The sequence below is a fragment of the Mustela erminea genome, chromosome 5, assembly GCF_009829155.1.
Source record: "Mustela erminea isolate mMusErm1 chromosome 5, mMusErm1.Pri, whole genome shotgun sequence".
In the NCBI taxonomy this organism is placed as follows: Eukaryota; Metazoa; Chordata; class Mammalia; order Carnivora; family Mustelidae; genus Mustela; species Mustela erminea.
The window spans coordinates 100,737,180-100,758,080 of record NC_045618.1 but is presented as its reverse complement, the minus strand read 5'-3'; the positions used below and the strand labels follow the sequence as shown (position 1 = coordinate 100,758,080).

Below are 20,901 nucleotides of genomic sequence, written 5' to 3'. Positions count from 1 at the left end.
CGGCGGGCGGGCCGAAGTTGCGCTGGTCGCCCTGAAACAGGAGTCCGGTTCCCAGAGGGTAGGGAAGCGGCAGCTTCAAGCCTCCCCGGCGGTTCCCCTTTCTCTGTGCGTAGCCAGGGTAGGCGCGCGCACATTTGGACTTGTGGCCGTCCGAGGGCCTCCTGGTGCGTACGCGACCATCACCTTTTGTCCATCTCTTCCCACAGGTGGGCACCAACGGTATCATCTCCACTCAGGACTTCCCTAGGGAAACCCAGTACGTGGACGACGATTTCCCCACAGACTTTCCGGCCATTGCCCCCTTCCTGGCGGACATCGACACGAGTCGGGGCCGGGGCCAGGTCCTGTACCGTGAGGACACGTCCCTGGCAGTGCTGGGCCTGGCCGCCCGCTACGTGCGCGCAGGTTTCCCGCGCACAGCTGCGCACTTCACCCCCACTCACGCCTTCTTGGCCACCTGGGAGCAGGTGGGCGCCTACGAAGAGGCCAGCAGCCGGGTGCCGTCCTCAGGAGAGGTAACTGACCAGGGATGCTTGGCCGCCGAGCGCCAGTGGAGGGATGGGTCTGAATTCTGGGCTGGAACCCAGGAACTGGCTTGGAATTTCTTCTGAGTCTGCTCTCGTGCTGAACTTGATGTATCCTTTGGTGGCACCAGGGCTGAAGTGGCTTGGAAGTGAAGGCTGTTTTCTCCAGGCGTCCTCTCAGGATCTGAGAGGTGGCTACTTCTAGTAAGGGTATGAGGGCCCCAGTGCAGATGTGGAAGGCCCTCAGAACACAAGGCAGTTCACTGTTGGGTTGTTTATTTTTAAAATCACCTCTAAGTATATAAGAATTATTTCTAATTATATGTTCGTTGAAGGAAAAACATGAGCAAATACTGGCAATTTAAAAAAGAACAACCACTCATTTTCCTACCGCTCAAAGATAATCAGTTAAACATTTTCATTTATATCTTCCAGAAGTTTTTTCTTCCTATTAATGTCTGTATTTATCTGTCACTGTTTATTAACACTAATGGGTTCGCACTGCACATACTGTTTTGTGAAATATTTTTTCACTCAATAGTATATTGTATGTTTCATTGTCACTAAATATGTTTCTACAACAGCATTTACAGTATCTGCATAATATTCCACCCAGTGAATTTACCTTATGTCTAGTGATCATTAAGGTTATTTCCAATTTTTCATCATTATAATTTTGTGAAGTGCTTTTTTAAAGTTAATTTTTCCACATGTCCTTACTTGATATTCCAGGAAGTGGAACTTATGGGCCAGAGAGGATCCGGTTCTTGATAGCTTCTGCCAAATTGCCCTACAGACATCAGTTTACATGCTCCCTGGTTTACAGGGCACTATCCTCCATTTCTTTTACAGTCTACCTGAGAAAGTAAAACAATCCAAGCTCCCAGTCTTTAGGCTGGACAGCAACATTTTTCTTTTTTTTTAAAAGATTTTATTTATTTATTTGACAGACAGAGATCACAAGTAGGTAGAGATAGAGGAGGAAGCAGGCTCCCTGCTGAGCAGAGAGCCTGAGGTGGGACTCAATTCCAGGGTCCTGGGATCATGACCCAGGCAGAGGCTTCAATCCACTGAGCCACCCAGGCGCCCCTGGGCAGCAATATTCAAAGTACTCTAATGGACAGTCAGGTGGGACCAGGGTAGCTTGGCAAATGGTGAACTGCCTCATTCCTGGAATAGGTAAGGACTTCCTGTGAAGTAAGATCTGAATCTAAAATGTCATACTGGAAGGGCTGAAACTCTTACAGTTTATCTCTATTTTAACTCATCATAGTATTTCTTAGCTATAGGAAGATGGCACATATCCTCCCTGAAAGATTAAGCAGCTTGCCCGCTCTCACTGAGTAGTTCAAGATGGTGGCCATTCCTGTTTTGTGTTCTGTTAGAAAAATATCCCTAAAAGGCTATTCTAAGAAGATCTAGAAATACAAGATATTTCAATTTGTGATTTTTTTAGGACATTCATTCTTTTGTCAGACATTTAGTTTCATTTCGTTTTGTTTTTTTGTTTTTTTTTGTTTTTACAGATGTGAGTTTCATATCAGTTATTCAATTCAACAGAATACAGTCAATTCAAACAAATATATTGGGCACTTCCTTTGTGCAGGGCATTGGGCTAGGTGGAGGGTTGGAGAAAATGAATAAGATAAGACTCCTCATCATCATGTTGCATTCATTCATATTCACTCATTCATTCATTTTGTATATAAGTTTAAAACACTTATTTAAAATTAGAGGGGCACTTGGGTGGCTCAGTGGTTGAGCAACCAACTCTTGATTTCACCTGAGGTCATGATCTCAGGGTCCTGGGGTCAAGCCTATCTTCAAGCTCCCTGCTGAGCAGGGAGTCTGCTTCCTCTTTATCTTTCTCTCTCTCTCCCCCTCTGCCCCTCCCCCCACTTGTGTGCTCCCTGTCTAAAATAAATCTTAAAAAATAAAATTAAATATAACATACCTAATAATAAAAAACTTAGAAAATGAGAAAATATAAACATAAAATATAAAAAAAGAAAATTATAAACATTACTTGTAACCCTACTAACCAGAAGTTACCACTGCTATACTTTATTCTGTTTTCTGCCAGTCTTTTTTTTTTTTTTTTTTTTTTGGGTAAACATATATGTGGCACATGCATATAAGTGTGTGTTATAAGCAATTTATACTTAAATGTGATTAAGATTTATTCATCCAGTAAACTGTTTTTGCACACTTACTATAGTTCAGAACTGGTATAGACACAGTGAAAGGAAATACCCTTCGCTCCCAAGGAACTCATAGTTTAGTGGGGACGTTGATCATGTTAAGTGTAGCAGTATGTTGGACACTGGGGAGGGTATGTGCTATGGGGAGTGCTCTGAATTGTGTAAGACTGATGAATCACAGATCTGTACCCCTGAAACAAATAATACATTATATGTTAATTTAAAAAAAAAAAAAAGACTAACTTTGGGGACCCAATCTGGGAAAGTTTTAATGAGGAAGTAGTTTTGAATCTGAGTTGAGCATAGTGGACCAGTCTCAGAAGAAATAGCATGTGATGGATCACCCATGTGCTGTAAAGTAAAATGTGTTTTGGGCCTTATGTGTGGTGCATTATTACTGAACAAGAAGGGTGGTCAGACACGAGGATGAAAAAGCCATGGGGTGGGGACAGAGCATGCTCTGATGGGAGTCTGGAATTGTTTCTTTGACAGTGGGTTGGTTTTGAAGGATTTTAAGCAAGGGATTGAGTCCCCCCTCCACTCCCCACCAGAGTTCTTTTTGTCTTTATTGAGAAGGTAAGGGCTCAAAGGAAAGACTACTAAGACAATTATTATATATGTTGTTTATTCAAGCTATCTAGTTAATTCTGAAAACAATTATTTTATCATACTGACTTCCTACAACAATCCTGTAAGTACAACAAAGATTATTGTTTGCATTTCACAGATAATGGCAAACAGAATACAATGCAATTGTTGAGAATTCTGCTCTTAGTGAGGCAAAGGCATGTTTAGAGTACACATTTTTTTTTAAGATTTTATTTGTTTATTTGACAGAGAGAGAGATCACAAGTAGGCAGAGAGGCAGGCAGAAAGAGAGGAGGAAGCAGGCTCCCCACTGAGCAGAGAGTCCAAAGTGAGGCTCGATCCAAGGACCCTGAGATCATGACCTGAACTGAAGGCAGAGGCTTAACCCACAGAGTCACCCAGGTGCCCCTAGAGTACACACTTCTTGATTCTTACTTTTTTTTAAATTGCCTTTATTTATAAGTAATCTCTACACCCAATGTGGTGCTTGAACTCACAACCCCAAAATCAAGAGTCACATGCTCTACCATCTGAGCCAGGCAGGTGCCCCAGTTTTTTGTTTTCTATTGCTTTTAACCCAGATTTAAAAAAAAAAAAAAAAAAAAAAGGATTTACTTGAGAGAGAGAGCATGACAGGGAGGAGGGTCAGAGGGAGAAGCAGACTTCTGCTGAGCAGGGAGCCCAATGCGGGACTCGATCCTAGAACTCCAGGATCATTACCTGTGCCAAAGGCAGTCACTTAACCAAGTGAGACACCCAGGCACCTTTAACCCAGATTTTTCATGCAAGATCCATTTCCTTGGCTCAAGTGATGTAGGTGGGCACAATAATTGTGCTTTTCCCAAGAACTTGCAATAAATAAAGCTTGATTTGTTCTTAGTACCAGAAGAGTACTTAGAATCATATTTCATTCAAAGGAAGAATGAACTTACAATGGAACTGGCTGCCAAGGATGCTGCTGATACCTTATTACTTCCAAATTAGTATTCCAATGCTTTGAGGAGAATTCAGCTGCATCTGTCTTACTTTTTCAACAGAATAATGATGAAGTTGAGTTGAGTGAGATGAATTGGAGATGAAGAGTTGCACAGAAATGCTGGGATGGTGAAATCACACTAGAGCTTTAAGATTCCATTTTTTTTCACAGCTTATTTGAAACCAAAAATTATAATACAGACAAGATGACTTTGTCAATTATTGTTTCAATTTCATGTGTTACATGGGAATACTGCTCATTCACCCAACTTTCAGGGTGGTTGTGAAGACCATGACAATATAAAAACATTTTGAAAGAAGATGTGCATTATGAAAGGTTATCTGGAGACTTTGGAAGCAATGACAGCCTCATTCTTATTTCCTAACCTGCAAAATGGGGAAGCAATGCCTACCTTATGGGATTGTTATCAGAATTAACTATGGTGGCATTTTTAAGTAGGGTGACATTTTAAAGTTGTCATTCTATTCTTTTAGACCTAGTGGGTGTGGATGCTCAGCCAATCTGTGCTTCTCTATGTTGGCTTGATAGGAGCAGGTTCTGGTTTTTAAATTTCTCTACCTCATAAGGACCCTTTGATGTAAGGCCTTTGCATAAGGACTCTTTTTAAATACTATGTTTTTGGAACTGCAGCTTCTGTCTCTTTTGGGTGAGAAGTACAGAAAGATTTGTAGATTCCATCTCTCTTACTTTTCTAGTTAAAATCCTTCTTCAGACATTGCCATATGCTGAGTTGGCTTCAGAATTTGTTTCGTTTAGAAAGGAGATAAGGGTTCTGTTTGGAGAGAGGATGTTTTTTCAATTACCCACATTGAAGGTTCTTCTGAATACTTGAAAGAGCCCTGTGATTTGAGTTCTTATTTTAATAGTTCTTTGGAGATAGATTTTGGCAAATAGTAATCTGCCTTGCCTGAGGGCTGTGTGGGTTCTATGTGGCTTTCTTAAACCTTGACACACTAACCCTACGTTGCAAAGTTCCTGGAAACTTGAACATATCAGAGGAATGGCATCTTTTTTTTTTTTTTTAAAGATTTTATTTATATATTTGACAGAGAGAGATCACAAGTAGGCAGAGAGGCAGGCAGAGAGAGAGACAGAGGAGGAAGCAGGCTCCCTGCTGAGCAGAGAGCCCAATGCGGGACTCGATCCCAGGACCCTGAGATCATGACCTGAGCCGAAGGCAGCGGCTTAACCCACTGAGCCACCCAGGCGCCCCAAGAGGAATGGCATCTTTAAACCATTTAAAACTATTTCACTTGTTGCCCTTTCTCTCCATGGATATTCATGGTGGGTATGACCGGGTGTTTTATCTGATGTTGCAGGAATGGCAAAGTATAACCACAGATTAACAAGAGTGAAGAAATATGGGGCACCCGGTGGCTGACTTGGTTGTGTCCAACTCTTGATTTCGGCTCAGGTCCTGGTCTCAGGGTCATGAGATCTGCCCTGTTGGGCGTCTTGGGTGTGGAGCCTGCTTAAGTGCTTAAGATTCTCCCCCTCCCCCTGGCTTGTCCAGTCAAGGGAGGGGGGCAGTACACTCGCTCTCTTAAAAAAAAAAAAAGGAACAAATAGTGTTTATCAGTTCAGTTAATCTGAGAGTCCTCAACTGTCCTAGGTACCTTACAGGGTAAAGAAGTCATGGTACTGATCTTCAAAGAAGTTGTTGACAGAGACATAAAGAGGATTAGTGTTTACTTCAGCTGTGGTTTTGGGGGGAGGGGGAGAATTGTTTTGTTGTTGTTTGACGGACAGAAGTTGTGGGGAACTGGGCCAACACAAATCTGTGTGATATGGGGGATGTTTTGTTGACCTGGAATTTAAGTTCAGCCGAAAGAATGGGTCCTGAGAATGAGGCGGCAGGAGAAACTGTTCTGGGCAAGGCCTTGTCCTGGGAGTGGGCTGAGAGAGCTAAGGCAGGAGACAGGGATGAGGGGAGTCGTGGAACCAGTCACATGACATGAGTGGAAGGTTGTCCATCAGAGGCCTCAATGTGGGGACTGAAGTGTGTTGGCTTGTTTCAAAGATGATTGTTGTTGATGGAGGGGGGTGAACCCACAGAGAGAATGAGAGGTGAAAGAAGGACTTTGTTGTGGCTTTTGGATTTCTCGAGCTCAAGTCCAGAAGAGGGGAGGTCTGGAGTCTATCTGAAAACATTTAACCTGAGGCTAAAATAGAGCTCTGAAGATGTACTGCATAGAGACATATTTGGAAATTGGTTAATGAAATGCTTAAGTTTTGCTAAAGCCCAAGTATCAGGAAGGATGTCACATTAGAGACTAGAGCATAGATCTTTGGATTTGGGGGCAGGATCTGTAGGGTTTAGGGCATACAGATGAATGAGAGGAACACATGCCTGTAACAGTGGCCTACAGGTGCTGGGAGATGGAGAAGTATATTAAGGAGTGGAGGTTAGTGCTCACCCCAAACCCTGGAGACCAGAAGTCAGTGATGCCCCCACTGTGGGGAGCACATGACCCCAAGGAAGACAGGAAAGAGAAGACAGGGTGACTCTTCATTTTCATTGTATCTTTTGGAAGCCACTATAGGCCAACCTGTTTGGGACAAGGCTGGTACTGTTCTGTTGCTTCGCCAGATGGCTGCAATTAATTAAATGAATTGCAAATTTAGAAGCTTCTAGAGGGGTATGTTTTGTATCCATCAGCCTGGCTCTGCCATGTGTCAAGTCAACATTGCTTGGTGATGTCCCATACCTGAAAGGGAGAGTCAGAGCCAGCCTGGCTTCTGCTAACAACTCTGGCTTTTCTCTCTTTGGGATAACAGGATGGCAGAAACCCTGAAGCCAGGCAGCCACTCGCCCTGATCCTCTGTTCTGTTCTTCTTTCCATGGAGGCCCCTCTCTCCTCTCTGGGATCCTGAGGAAGTTGGGAACCGGTGACCCTTTTGTGGGGTTTGGCAGCCCATCTGAGGGTTTATCTTCAGAGACAGAGCATGTGCGGTTCTTGCAAAGGCACTCTCGGTCTCCAGGAATGTGAAGACCTTTCCGGTCTGGAAGCTAGTTGAGGAGTGCTCTGGGAGGAGGAGTACTTCAGGACTTTGTGAAGTGTGCTCTTTAGCGGTTAGATGTAGAATTTTGTAGAGCCAAGAGAGAGAAATTTAACAGTGATCATTTGGTGTGTGGGTGGTTTTTAAACAGCCAAACTCTTTTGGCCTGTACTTTCGGATCATAAATTCTATCTAAAATCTTCTTTTTTGCCTATTTCAGTGGAGACAAGTAAATTAAATAAAGGCTTGCCACCTGTGTAAGTGCTTGGCTCAGGGATGGCATATAAAAGGCACTGAATAAATTTTCATCAAAATGGATTTACTGACTGATTGACAGAATGAATAAAGCGCTAAAGTCCCAGACTCCACAGTAAAAGCCAGACCCTCCCTCTCACAGTTCTGTTTATTTTCTCCCTCCCCTCCTCCCCCATCCTCTTCAGTTTTCTCACAATCTGTGGGACCGCCCCCCTCCTTATCTTAACAGAATTTCTTTAAACTTAGAACCAGAATTCTTCCTATCTTACATTTGTTTTAAGTAATCAATGCCAGGAGCTTTGAAAGTTTAGCTTGTTACAACAGGTCCTTTCTCTTTCTTCAAGTACTATCCTTTCCCTAGCTGAACTTTGTTGATTCTGACCAAAGGAGTACTCCTCGGTTAGGGAATCAACGTTAATCTATGAGGTGGTCTGTATTAGGTATGGACATGATGCAGAATAGGCTTTGTTTACATTTGGCAGAAGTTACGGTTTCCCAGCTTTGAGAAATTCTAGAAAGCATCCTTTGCCTTTTGTTTCTGGAACAGTCAAGCTTTGCTGATGAAACAATCAACAACTGCAAAAATAACAAACATACCAGCTCCCCACCTCTGCCATCTTTAAGTGTGTGAGCTTTAAGAAAGTAAGTAGGTGTACCTGGCTGGCTTAGCCAGTAGAGCTAAGAGTAGATTTTTGATCTCAGGTTTGTAAGTTTGAATCCCATGTTGGGTGTAGAGTAGAGATTACTCTACATGCTGGGTGTAGAGAGTCTTTAAAAAAAAAAAGAAATAAAGAAAGCAAAATAAGGCAAGTGTGTCTATGTTAGAGAACAAAAATAAAGGTTGTATGCTTCTTTTTTTCTTGAAAAGCGTTTAAACACCTGAATTGGTTTGTCCTATCAGCAAAGTATCAAAACTATACTTTGCAATTGAACATTGAAAGGAATAAAAAACATTGGAAGATTCTGAGCAGGATATCGGGAAGGGCCCAGGACAGAACAAAATGCAGGATGCCCTCCTGTTGTTTGCTATTTTATTTAGGAAGATGTGATGTTCTCCTCTGAGCCTACTGTTACCTGCTTAGCAAAATGGAGAAATAATAACCCTTACCAGTAAATAACGTTGCTAAGAGTCACATTATTTAGGAAGTAGTGGCATTTATAAATACCTTCCAGTTGCCTACCAAATTGTAAAAAGAGGGGACTTAAAATTTTTTTTAAAATTAAAAAAAGAGGGGGACTTAGCAAGAGAGAGAATAGTTCTCAGAGTCCTAAATATAATACTTTTTAAGACAAGAAGTTACCACTAACAGATCATGTGAAGGTGTGGGTGAAGATAGTATTAGGTAGGTAAAGGCAAAAGTGTCTGGCTAAAATACAAGAGTAAATTGAACTTCAAGGACTGATTTTACAAGGGCCTGGGTGCTGAGTTTGCAGCTAATTCAGACTCCTGGTCTCTCACTCTGGCCTGCTTTGGCTCCTCCTGTGTTTATGAATGTTCACAGGCCGCCTCTGTGACGGCTCCCTAGCCCAAGCCTGATGTCTCACACACCTTCCTCTGGCCTCTACTATCTTCTCCAGTAACTCTCCTGAATTCCAGCCATGGCTGTTCCTGTCTAAGTGTGAGACTGCCCCGGGCAGAGTCTCCCTTCCTTTGCTCCCTTTTCCTTCAGCACCAAGCATAATGTCTAGCTTAGTAGGCACCTGGCTGAATTAAGGTGCAAGTGAATTATTAATTAGAGGAAGTTTCCAAACAGCTAACCAGGCAAAATCAGGTGAATGGTAACCAGAATGATAACCAGAAACACCAGGTGTTATAGATGGTCAGAGAACAGAAATAAATCTACAGGGAATCAGAGAAAACCTCGAAGGGACATTAGAAGGTTAGGAGGGTTGCCCGGCACAGGGAAACATGAGCAAAAATACAGAAGCATTAAAGTACACGGCACAGAGCAGGAATGTGACATAGTCTGATGAGGATGCAGGGGATCTAGCCCTGGGGAAAGCGTCTGGGGCAGTTATAAACCACCTCGAATGGGGTGCTAAGGAGTAGCTAGGGTGGCCTAGTGGTGCTGGGCAAGGACTCTGGAGCCGGCTAGCCTGCCACTGCGTACCAGCAACCTGACCGTAGGCAGATCTGGGATCCCCCATGTCTTGTTTCCTGGTCTGTGAAAGGAGGGTCAGTAACTCAGGTGCTGGTGTGAAAAGGCAGATGCAAGAGAACGAGAGTGAGGCTGTGCAAACAGTGAGGAGGCCTTTTCATCAGCCAATGGCTAACACCATGCCTGTCCATAATAGGGGTTCAGTAAAAAGGTGAATGAATGAATGAATGAATGAGCCACATGAGGCCCAGTGTAGTAAACTAGGGCAGCGGTGGTGGGTATATATGGGTTAATTTTGGTACTGACTCTTAGCTCTTAAAGAGGTTTGGATGAGAGAAATTTGAAACCTTTAAAATATTATTCCTGTAACCTGTGGTTCTTACCTATGCATCTTTTAAGTATTAACCTAAATGATAAAAGAGGATTATGATAATAATATAGCTTACACGATTATAGCTTGGAGAAGAAACCGAAAAGAATATAATGTATAAAAGCAATTTGGGGGCACCTGGGTGGCTCAGTGGGTTAAAGCCTCTGCTTTCGGCTCAGGTCATGATCCCAGGGTCCTGGGATCGAGTCCCACGTCGGGCTCTCTGCTCAGCGGGGAGCCTGCGTCTCTTCCTTTCTCTCTGCCTGTCTCTCTGCCTACTTGTGATCTCTGTCTATCAAATAAATAAAATCTTAAAAAAAAAAAAAGGAGCAGTTTGGAGGAATCCTAAGAAGGGGGAAGACCCTTGTACTTTATGATGCTTTGCCTGCATTCTGTATTGTTTTTCTTTTCTTGTTTGTTTTATTAAGAATATTTCCTATTTTTTGTTTTTCATAGCTGAACACTTTCCAGGCAGTTTTGGCATCTGATGAGTCTGATACCTACGCCCTCTTTCTGTACCCTGCCAATGGCCTTCAGTTCTTTGGAACTCGCCCCAAAGAGTCTTACAACGTCCAGCTTGATCTTCCCGCCCGGGTGGGCTTTTGCCGAGGGGAGGTCGATGACCTGAAGAGAGAGGGACCCTATTTCAGCCTGACCAGCACTGAACAGTCTGTGAAAAATCTCTACCAGTAAGTAAGCCTTTCCCTGTCATGACCTTTCGCAGCTACCCAAATTTGAGTGGCCATAAGACCACTGAATAATATCTTGGTGGCTTAGGCATCAGGTCAAAACCAGATACTAGATTAGACCCTGGGAGGAGCAAATTCACCAAAATATAAAAGACCCTTTATTCTTCCTGCCCTATTGGGTATAGATACTGGAAACCGAACAGTGTGTATGTGTTTGCACAGCCACTGAGGCTTGCTATGAAAAACATTGCTCTTGGAGCCACATAAAAATGTCCAGTAACATAACTGCCCAGAGTGAGGTTTTTCCAGGTTAATCATCTCACAAGGAGGAGATGCTGTGATTTATAATCTTTTGGACAGATACATGTTAAAAGCTAAATCAAGAATAGTGTAATTTGGGGAAAAGGGAAAACCAGACACATGGGTAGCAGTCAGAGGTCTCGGGGTTTCTGTATTGATTTCATTAACTCAAACCATGCTGGTTTGTTTCCCATGAGGTAGCCAGCACATTCCTGAGACCCATCAGAGGCTGTTAGCGTAATAATAAGCCCCCTTTGCTCTTTGTCGGTCCACAGAGCCACCATATCTGGGTTAGCACCAGTTGATATTAATTTCAGGGCTTGTGAAAAAAATATCTTTGCTTTTATTCCTTTCCCAAATCCTGATCTAGAAGCCAGGCAGAATACATCGGTTACTTAGCCTCGCTTAATGGCTTCTCCCTTCCATTACATTATTCCTGGGCACTGGAAGACCTGACACTTTTGCATGCCATCTGCTTTGCTCAGCTGCCAGGGAGCAGTCCCCACCACCAAATATGGTTACGCAGGGCTGACATTTATTGAGAGCTTACTATTTGCCAAACACTATAAAACACTTTCCAGAAGTTACCTTAATTAAAACTCATAAGAATCCTAGGAGGTAAGTTCTGTTGCTTTCTCAGTTTGACAAATGAGCTTAGGGACGTTACGTTGCCTGTCACCTCGAAGTTACTCAGTGGCAAAAATTTAAGCACAAGCCTGGAGTCCCGAACTACTTCTTCTGCGCGGGAAGCCTGGTCTTGTTTCCCAGGCTTAGGACCCACCTTGGGCATCTTTAAGTCTCCGTCCGGGTGGCCTTTTAGTCCAGACGTGAGAAAATAGCTCCTTGCTTTCTCTCCTCCGGTTCCACCTTCCTGTCCCACGCTGGAGCCCCCAGATTCTCTACACCTCAGACGCTGTGGATCACTGGGGGCCCAGCACTTGAAATTCAAAGATGTCTGAAGCACAGGCCGCACACACTAGCAGCCTGCATTCTGGGAGGGTCAACAGATGAAAGGATCGACGGTTTCTGAGCACTGGAATGAGTGCCAACTGTACTTAGGGTACAGGGGGCCAAGCAGCCTGTAGGAAAAAGCAGCTGTGCTCCCCAACCACAGTGATAAAGACCCCACGGCACTAACACATACACGCGTGCGCATGCGCGCCCGTGCACGCACGCATGCACGCACGCACGCACCGGCCTGCGCGCGCATCCTCACAGCGCTCCCATTGACCTTCCTCTGTGCCTGCCCTAGTTTGTATCTTTTCATGCTTTCTGGAAACCTCAGAGTGGCTTGATGAGGGCAGAAGACGTGGGACTGACAGAGGTATATTTCCTTCATATAACTTAACATAAAAAAGAAATCACAAACAAGGCCGAATAATGTGAAATAAAAGCACACATTACCCGCTCTCACTACTTCGTGTGATAGCCAGTATTGATAGCCTTTCTAGGACTTTAGCATTCTGCAAAAACTTTTTAAAACCAATAGGGTTCTTTTGCTATCCATGCAGCATTTTCCCATTTATCACTGTCTTATAGGTATCATTCAGGACGATGTTGATCGTTTTAAGGATAAAAGTTTTAGATTCTCATTTTCATGAAAGATAATTTCTTGAAAGTAGAATTGCTCATTAAAGCTATACACAGTCGAACATCTTGGTGGACATGAACACACTGCCCTCCAGAGATGTCCAGTTTATGTCCTCACCAGTAAGAGAGAACCGTGATCGGCAGCTTTTCTTTTCAATATTTGTGACTCTGGTTGGTGTCAAATGTTTATACTCTCACTCTCATTTCTTTACTAGTGAAACCAAACACCTTTTCATATGGGTAATAGCTATTTTTCTATCTTTGTGACTTCTCTGCCTGTTTTTGCTATCCAAAGAGCTCCTATAAATAAGAAGAGCTCCAAAGACCTCCTATAAATAAGAATAAATATAGTGAGGAAATTAATCCTCTTACACAGTGTGAATATTTTTGTCCAGATGTTCCTCTTTAAAATAACTTACCGGGCTGCCTGGGTGGCTCATTGGGTTAAGTGTCTGCCTTCAGCTCAGGTCATGATCCCAGAATACTGGGATCCAGCCTCACATCGGGCTCCCTGCTTGGCGGGAAGCCTTACTTCTCCCCCTCCTCTCTCTGCCTCTTGCTTGTGTTCCCTCTCTTGTTGTGTCTCTCTCTTTGTCAAATAAATAAATAAAATTAAAAAAAAATAAAATTACTTACATACATCTAGAAGATGTAAATTTAAGGTTGGCAAAGTTATTGCTCTTTTATGATTTCAGATCTTTGTTATTCTTGGAAAGGCCTTCTTCTCTACCTCTAATAATCTCCAATAGAAGATTAATTTAATCTTCTATTTTTACTTTTTAGTATTTAAGTTTTGAAAAATACACAGAAGACTAGAGGGGATAGCTAAATGAACACCCAAAAGCTCATCATTTAGATTTAGAAGTTGTTGACATTTTGACAATATTCATCTTTTTTTTTGGGGGGGGGGGGCTTAAGAATTTTAAAGGAAATTACCAACATCATGCTCATACTAACTACTAGACACTTCAGTATGTATCTCTGAAAAAGAAAGTTATTTTCCTAGTCAATAGAATTTTTGTCTTCCTCAAACTGGTCTTGTAATTGTAAGCTTAAGGGTAATAAAATATGTAATTCATAATAGATTTGGCATAACTCCTCTTCTGGAAATTTAAATCCAGCCATTTGTATTCTTTGAGATTATACTTTTTCTATCTCCTTGAAGACAAATTGCATTTACTAAGCACTAATTATGTGCAGAGCCTCATGACAGACATTTTATGTGGTTTTCTTGCTTACTCCTCTTAATGACTCAGGAAAGAAAGCACTGTCATCCCATTTTGTAGCCTTGTTTTCCTTTCTAGAAAACAAATTAAATTCTATCACTAAGCTTTCCAAATGACCCCGGATTTTAGGATAAACTCAAATTGGTTACTTTTCCATCATGAACAATGACAAAAGCCAAGATAGTGATTTATATTTCATTAGAAAGTTATTTTGCTTAACTTCTTTCTGCCATGATTAGTATTTCCCTATTCTTTGAAGCTTTTATAGTTTTCTCTAACGTCAAGAAGAAATTTCACAGCTGCAATACCTCTGAAGTGATAATAAATGTGTATCCTCAGATCTTCAGGATTCTCTCTTATCTTCTTACTAAAGTGTTCCTTATTTGCTTGCCAAAAAACACCAACATTAAGTCTTTGAACATACTAAGTATACATAGCATGTTGCACAAAGGATCACAGTTTTGCTTTCTCTGCTCCTCTTTTCCTAAAGTAGCTATAATTACAACAGAAACAGCTTTGCATGTGTACGTGCACATGCATATGTGTGAGCATACACTTGAAGGAGGGAGAGGGAGAGGTAGAGAGAAAGAGAGGAGAGAAAGAGAAATTCTTAGAATTGTATTGAAAAATACTACTGCTATAGAAATCCATGTGAATGTGATCAGTACCTACCCAGAGCAGCAAAAGTCTCTTGTTATTATAATGATTTGATAATTTTCTTATTATCTTATTAGTCATTAACTCTTATACCTCACTGACTGACTTTTGAGGCAATCCTGTAACATGGGGGACTTTGAGCCTGGTATTTTCACATAGACCAGAGAAGAATAAAAACTGGTACATTCAAGCTAGCAAGACCCTTGTTTGTTCAAAGTTGCTTTTAAAATTTTTTTAAGAAATTTTTTTAAACTACATATAAGATATGTAATTATTCTCTTTAGAATGTATCATTGACTAAAATAATGCATCACTGGAACATTTGGAAAACTGAATGGGGTCCGTGTTCTTTTCTAGTAAAGAAAATGCATGAGCTCTCTGGTTCTAGATGTTTCTGAACACCTCTCCTGTATAACCCATGGCATTTTGACTAAGCTACTTTCTTATAGTCCCCTTAACTTTGTTCTGCATTTGCTCAGCATTTTTTAGATGTGGGCATTTATTTTTCTTTGAGTTTTTTTACATCGACTCACCATTCTTTGTCAATTAGTTAATTGATTAATCCATATGATTAAACAGGGAAATGTCTGTAACATTCCGGAGACCAGTGATAATTCAGTTGCTGACTGACTGTAGTATATTGGTTTTCTGACATAATGCAGATGTTTAGAGCATGGGTTTGGCGGAAGTGCTGAATTCAAGTCCAAGCTCTGCCAATTATTCATTGTATGACCTTAAAAATATTTGTTAGCCTCTCTAAACCTGTTTTCTCCTCTGTAAAATGGGGCACGTCACTGCCCCTACCTTGAAGATCGTTCTGAAGAACATTAAGCATTTTCTACATGACTAAGTCTCAAAAGTATGTAGTAGTAATTAGTGTTTAAGTGTTTAGCACAGATTTTTAAGCATACATTTTCCTGAGTGTGTTAAAAGTAGAGAAGGTATAAACTATTCCCACATTCCCTGTTTGCTTTCAAATAGCTAGATTTTAGACAAAATGTGTGAATTTTAGAGAGCAGATTTCTGATTTGATGGTCTAGCCTTCTGAAACCTCATGTTAAGAGGTAGTTTATGTCAAAATTCCAGTATACTCCTTTTAGTTACCATGTAGGCCTGGTTTTATGCTTGTGAAAACTCTGAATCTGATCTTAATAGTCTTCCAGTTTTCAAATAAATTGCTCACTGTTGTGGGATGCTGGGTAAACGGACACTTGTCATGCACTGTTTCCTTTTCATTTAGACAGAGCAACCTGGGGGTTCCTGGAGTGTGGGCTTTTCATATCGGCAGCACCTCCCCACTGGACAATATCAGGCCAGCCACCCTTGGAGGAGACCTTACCAAAGCCCGCCCTTCACCTCCCCTGGAGCAGTCCTTCGGCCCTTCAGCAGCTCCAGAAAGTGACTACACTGAAGACAATCTGGATTACTATGATGAGAATGAGGGAGAAGTGGAGTACCCCCCAAGTGAGCCAGAGGACACATGGAAAGGCCATAGCAGCATTGAGGTTTCCTTCCAGCCAAAAGCTGAGTCAAGACCTTTAGGAGGTGGGATATCTCTACCAGATTCTGATCCGGCCTCCCCTTTGCCACAGCTGACAGCTAGTGATCGGCCCCTCTCGCCTGAAACCGAATCAGCCACCTTGGAGCCTCAAACCAAAGAGGGGAGAGCTCCAGGTGGGGTAGATGCCCCAGATCTAAATGGCGCAGTCGAGTCTTCTGAACAGCAAGGGAATAGAAGCCCAGCACCCTCAAAGATAGAAGAAGATTCACCGGGTCTGACCTGGGGAGCCCCGCCTCCCCACGCAGCGGGACCATCCCTGCCTTCAGAAGAGGATGTTCCTCCAGCCCACCCCGAAGGAAAGGCCGTTCTAAATTACCCCGTGCTAGCTCACACTCCACCACTGGGGCTGGGGAGGCAAGTGCTGGGTGTGGAGGACATCATCGGTTCCAACACTGAGGGTAAGTGCTTGAGAAGACTGGGTGCTGGGATTTCATTTTGCAAAAGCTGGTTTGCACAAGAGTTGCGATTTTTCTCTCCAGCGAGTTGGTGCAACGTTTAGCAAAACAAAGATTGGAACGGACTTTTTAAACCTATGTTTCAGGGGATGGAGTATCTTTGCCAAATAAATCTTGGCAGGCAAATTCTGTTGGAATCTCTTGACCATTAATAATGTTTTTTGCAAACGGGCCCCATGAAGCAAGTGGGGAAGAACTGGGCTGCTCGTGCCAGCTATGCTCTCAAGTGTAATGAGGTATTTCAGCTTGAAAGTTCAGCAAAGGTGAAACGTTCTGAGGTTTCATATACATTGCAGGGGTGGAGGGGTTAAGGCTGTCGTTTTGAGTGGCTGGGTGTACTGGCTCAAATGAACATTCCAGATTCGTACTCTGTTGTGGGACAATGCGTGTGCTCCCCTTGGTTAGAGATGCATTTCTGGTGTGTGGGAGCAGAGACCCATGGGGCAAGAAAGTTGCTAACCACCTGTGTCTTGTCATTTCTGGTTCATGGCTGTGCAGCTGTGGTATTCACCTCCCTGGAGTCTTGTCCTCATTTCATGACTCACTGACCAGAGCGAGGGGCCAGAAGAGAAATGCCGAGAGGAGGCAGTGGTTAATTAACACAGACATGGAGCCATTTCGCCTTCTCTTCCTAGTTGAGACTTGTCACATCAGTTCTTTCTTCCCAGTCAGGGATGTAAACACAGGAGTGAGAAACTGAGCAGGGATTCATTCCATTTGTTCCAGGGACTGCTCATCTGATCTCTAATAGGAGAAAAGGGGCCAAAGGTGAAAGCCCTCTTCAGGACTTCTTTCCCCCTTCACCCCCCACCATTTCTGTGTACCATTCTTTTGTAGTAAAAACCTGTTGACCCAGCAAAGGGGACCTTCTGGGTTCTTCTGCTGTGGTAGTGATCTGCAAGAATATGCTTGAAGAAATGTCTATTTTAGGAGGAAAGAAACTATTTTGTGATGAAAGTGGCATTGTGCCTTGAGTAGAGGGAGAGCGCTGGTGTCAGAATTAGGTTTGAATCCTAGCTGTGCTGCCTCGCTTGTTTGCGTGCTGCTGCCTGGGTGACTTGAGGCAACTCATGGAACCCTCAAGTCACTCGGATTTCTCCTAAATTTGCTGAGGGAACAAAATGAGATAACCAAGTTCTTAGTGCCTGCACGAGTTGATCCTTTATAAGTGGATCCTTTATAAATGGTGGCTGCTTTAACTCTTCAACAGGCTTGTTGAACCACCAGGCCTTCATGTGTGCTGAAGGGCCACATTTCTGTCAAATCCAAGATGTGAATTTGATCGGAAGGCTTTAGAACCTCCATACCCTTCTGACAACCTCCTGACTTTTCAACGAAAATTCTGTATATTTAAAGAAAACGTAAAGCCAAGTATCAAAAAGATTTTTGGTAAAGGGATTTTGAAGTGAAGAGGAATCCTAAAATGGTCTTTTCATTTGTGATTTCCTGCCCTGGGAAGAGGTTGGAATATTAAGAAGCAGATTTGTGGAGTGATTTATTAAAGAGTTGAGAAGAAGGGGCTGTACAGCCTGCTTTGAGCTGTGAGAGTTGAGCTCACTGGAGTGACGGGGAGGAGGCTTAAGGAACATTGAGAACAGAGGGGGCAGCCATCATCCTGGGGCATGAACTCTGATATTTAGCAGCTGCTGGAGGGCGACTCCTCCTGACGCCTTAGAAGTAGCAGAATGCATATGAAAAAGCTGATTAATGTACTAAGACATTTAGAAAAAGAAATGTAACTAGATGTTTTTGAACCTTTAAGGACAAAAAAAGACAGCAACCGCATGTTAGAAAGCACAGAGGGACGACTTTAAAACTTGAAAGCGTAGAGGGAAAATGGGTGAGCTTCTGTTTTCCCTTCAGGCTTTAGGAAGACTGTGTGGATTATGGAACCATACAGTTGTTAGATACTTTTTTTTTTTCCCCAGACAAAACATGGGCACCCAAGAGGTCCGTCAGGCAAAAGTAGACTTCCTCTGGGACAGCTGATGGGTGTGGTAACAAAGACACCCAGAGAACATGGCCTATGAGTGCCCAACTCTGAGCCATCCTGCCTGGCTCTTTCTACTGATGGCATGGAGAAGCATGGATTTCAGTGCTAGGTGCACTTGAGTTTGATTCCCAACTCTGCTGGGTGGTTTGGGATAAGATGTATACTCTGTTTGATCTTCAATTTCCCCAGCTATAACATGGAGGAAATGTGGACCTTGTGAAGCAGCTGTGAGAATTAAAATTGAATATGGGCAGCACCAAGTCCAACACATTTTAATTTCCCCTTTAAACTTAGAAGTCATCTTGTCAAACAAAGATACTAAGATTTAGTTAAAGAACCCCCAAATATCTCTCCCTTTCTTTTAAAAAAAATTTTCCCCTTAGGGACTCTTTCCATGGACTTTTCTTGTTGTTGAGAAATCTAGATTCTTTTCAGAAAATGTGTACACCACGCCAGAATGTCCCAACCACACTCCAGTTCTGGCCTCAAGTGTATCATTTGCTTTCTTCTGTTTTCATAGAGCACATAACCAGCAATAAAATGGAAATGCAGACATTCTCTGTCTGAGGTGCCTTGTTTCTCCAGGGAGCTCCAGTAGCATATCGACAACCCAGAAAGTTCTCTGTGCACCTGACACATGCCCTTCTCTGACCAAGGCACTAGTAGAAGTTTGGGCTGGCATTTCCTGAATTCCCGGTGGGATGCAAAGTGGGACCTTGGCTTTAGTTTGTGCTGTCACCATCAATCTTCTGAACTGCCTTATGAAGCAGATACTGTCATTCTTCCCATGCTACAGAGGAAGGAGCTGAAGCCTGGAAATACTGAGTGACTTGTCTAAGAAGCTAGGAAGCCATGGAAGGACTGGCCCAAGCTGTGAGCTAACCAGTAGAGGGAAGCCCCACGTGTCCCTGCAGTCTGGGAAGTCTTCATGGAGGAGGAGGGCTGGGGAAACAGCCCACACAGAGGACTAACGACTGTGGAAATGTAGAGAGGGAGAGAGTTGAGGGAGCAGGTGAGCAAGGCGAGGACGACAGCTAATCAGAAAGGACCACCTGTGGGTGGCGAGCAGGGATGATGACCCAGAGCTCGTAGGTATCCTTACACCTGCGGAGGTGGTGCTGTGAGGAGCAGCATCTTGCCTCCGTCTGCATGGTGAGTGAGAAGGGGAGGGACAACTGGCTTTCAAAACCTCTTCATACTCCATTGTGGTTTCCTCGTGTTCCTCCTTAGATGGCAGCTGAGCCGGGAAAGCCCGGGGTGTCACAGGAATTTCCCTGCGGCTTCTAGTCCCACCCTACTTTTGGCTTTGGGAAAGGCTACAGGAATGTGTTCCTCATGTGGCTTCCATCCCGGGATGGACTGGAGCAGGCTCTGCCTCCCCATCCAGGCTTCCAGACGAGAAAGCCTTTCCTGAGGGTCCAGCTCCACGTGGTTTGGGATCTGTGAACACCAATAGCTCCCATACCCGTGAAGACACCTGCAAGGGAGAACCTGCTGGGGTCACGGTTCTAATAATTATTTGCTCAACCAGCATCGCTATACACAAACACACACACACACACACACACATGCGCGCGCGCGCCCACACGTGTGTGTGGCAAAGCATGCCACTGTTTTTTCATTACAAAGTTGGATGTGGTTTTTCTGACTAATCAATCATTCTTCAAGGCAGGGAAACTTAGGAAGATCTTTCCTGCAGGGAAAATGTGGGTCCTTTTCTTGAGCAGTAAAAGCTGTTAAAAATAAAAGTCGCTCCAGCTGCCAGGGGCAGCCCCCTGCTGGACACGCTCTGTCCCCTCTGTGCTCCTACACTGTGCCTGGAGCCTGCCCCCCTTCCATCTTCCACGTGGCTGGGCCAGAGCCCTTAGCAAAGGAGGGCAGCCCAAGGCTGAAGACAGGCACTTAAAGGTTGCCAGCAAAATGAAGACTGAAAGACACATCAAATCTAGGGTAGAGTTTTTTGCTTTCATGAGTAACTCCCAATTAGGACAAATCCCAAGTACTTCGGCCATGCCTTTGCTTCTTTTCTCTTATGTATCCCCACCCCATCTTTTTCTTTCTATTAAGGCTATGAAAAGAGTAGAAAAGCATTAAATGGAAAAAGAAATGAGATTTAAAAGTCCTCATGTGAAGATTGCTTTACCTACTATGTAACCACACTTCACAAAGCCTTTGCAAACTGAGTGCTTCAAACCTGGCAGGCCTCCGCCCTCGTGCTGTGCCCCGAGAAGCCAGTAGGCTGGTCTCAACTGTCTCAGTCTCTGTGACAGGTGCTATCGGGCAGAAGGTGGGTCCCAGAAGGGTCTGAAAGCTTGTGGGGAAATTCAGAAGACAGAGACCATGGGAGAAAAATGATTTCTCAGTGTGGACTCTAGTCCCCTTACATCTGAGTCACC

At 43.4% G+C, this 20,901-nt stretch overlaps 1 protein-coding gene across 2 annotated transcripts in view; it reads left to right on the top strand.

Annotated features, from left to right (window-relative positions):
- Positions 1-20,901, top strand: part of NID2 (nidogen 2) — a 61,562-nt gene that overhangs the window by 1,254 nt on the left and 39,407 nt on the right. For both annotated transcript variants that reach the window (XM_032344219.1, XM_032344220.1), the window contains exons 2-4: positions 207-515; positions 10,491-10,723; positions 15,737-16,455. In XM_032344219.1, the coding sequence (XP_032200110.1) occupies positions 207-515; positions 10,491-10,723; positions 15,737-16,455 (1,261 nt within the window). The remainder of the gene's footprint in view (positions 1-206; positions 516-10,490; positions 10,724-15,736; positions 16,456-20,901) is intronic.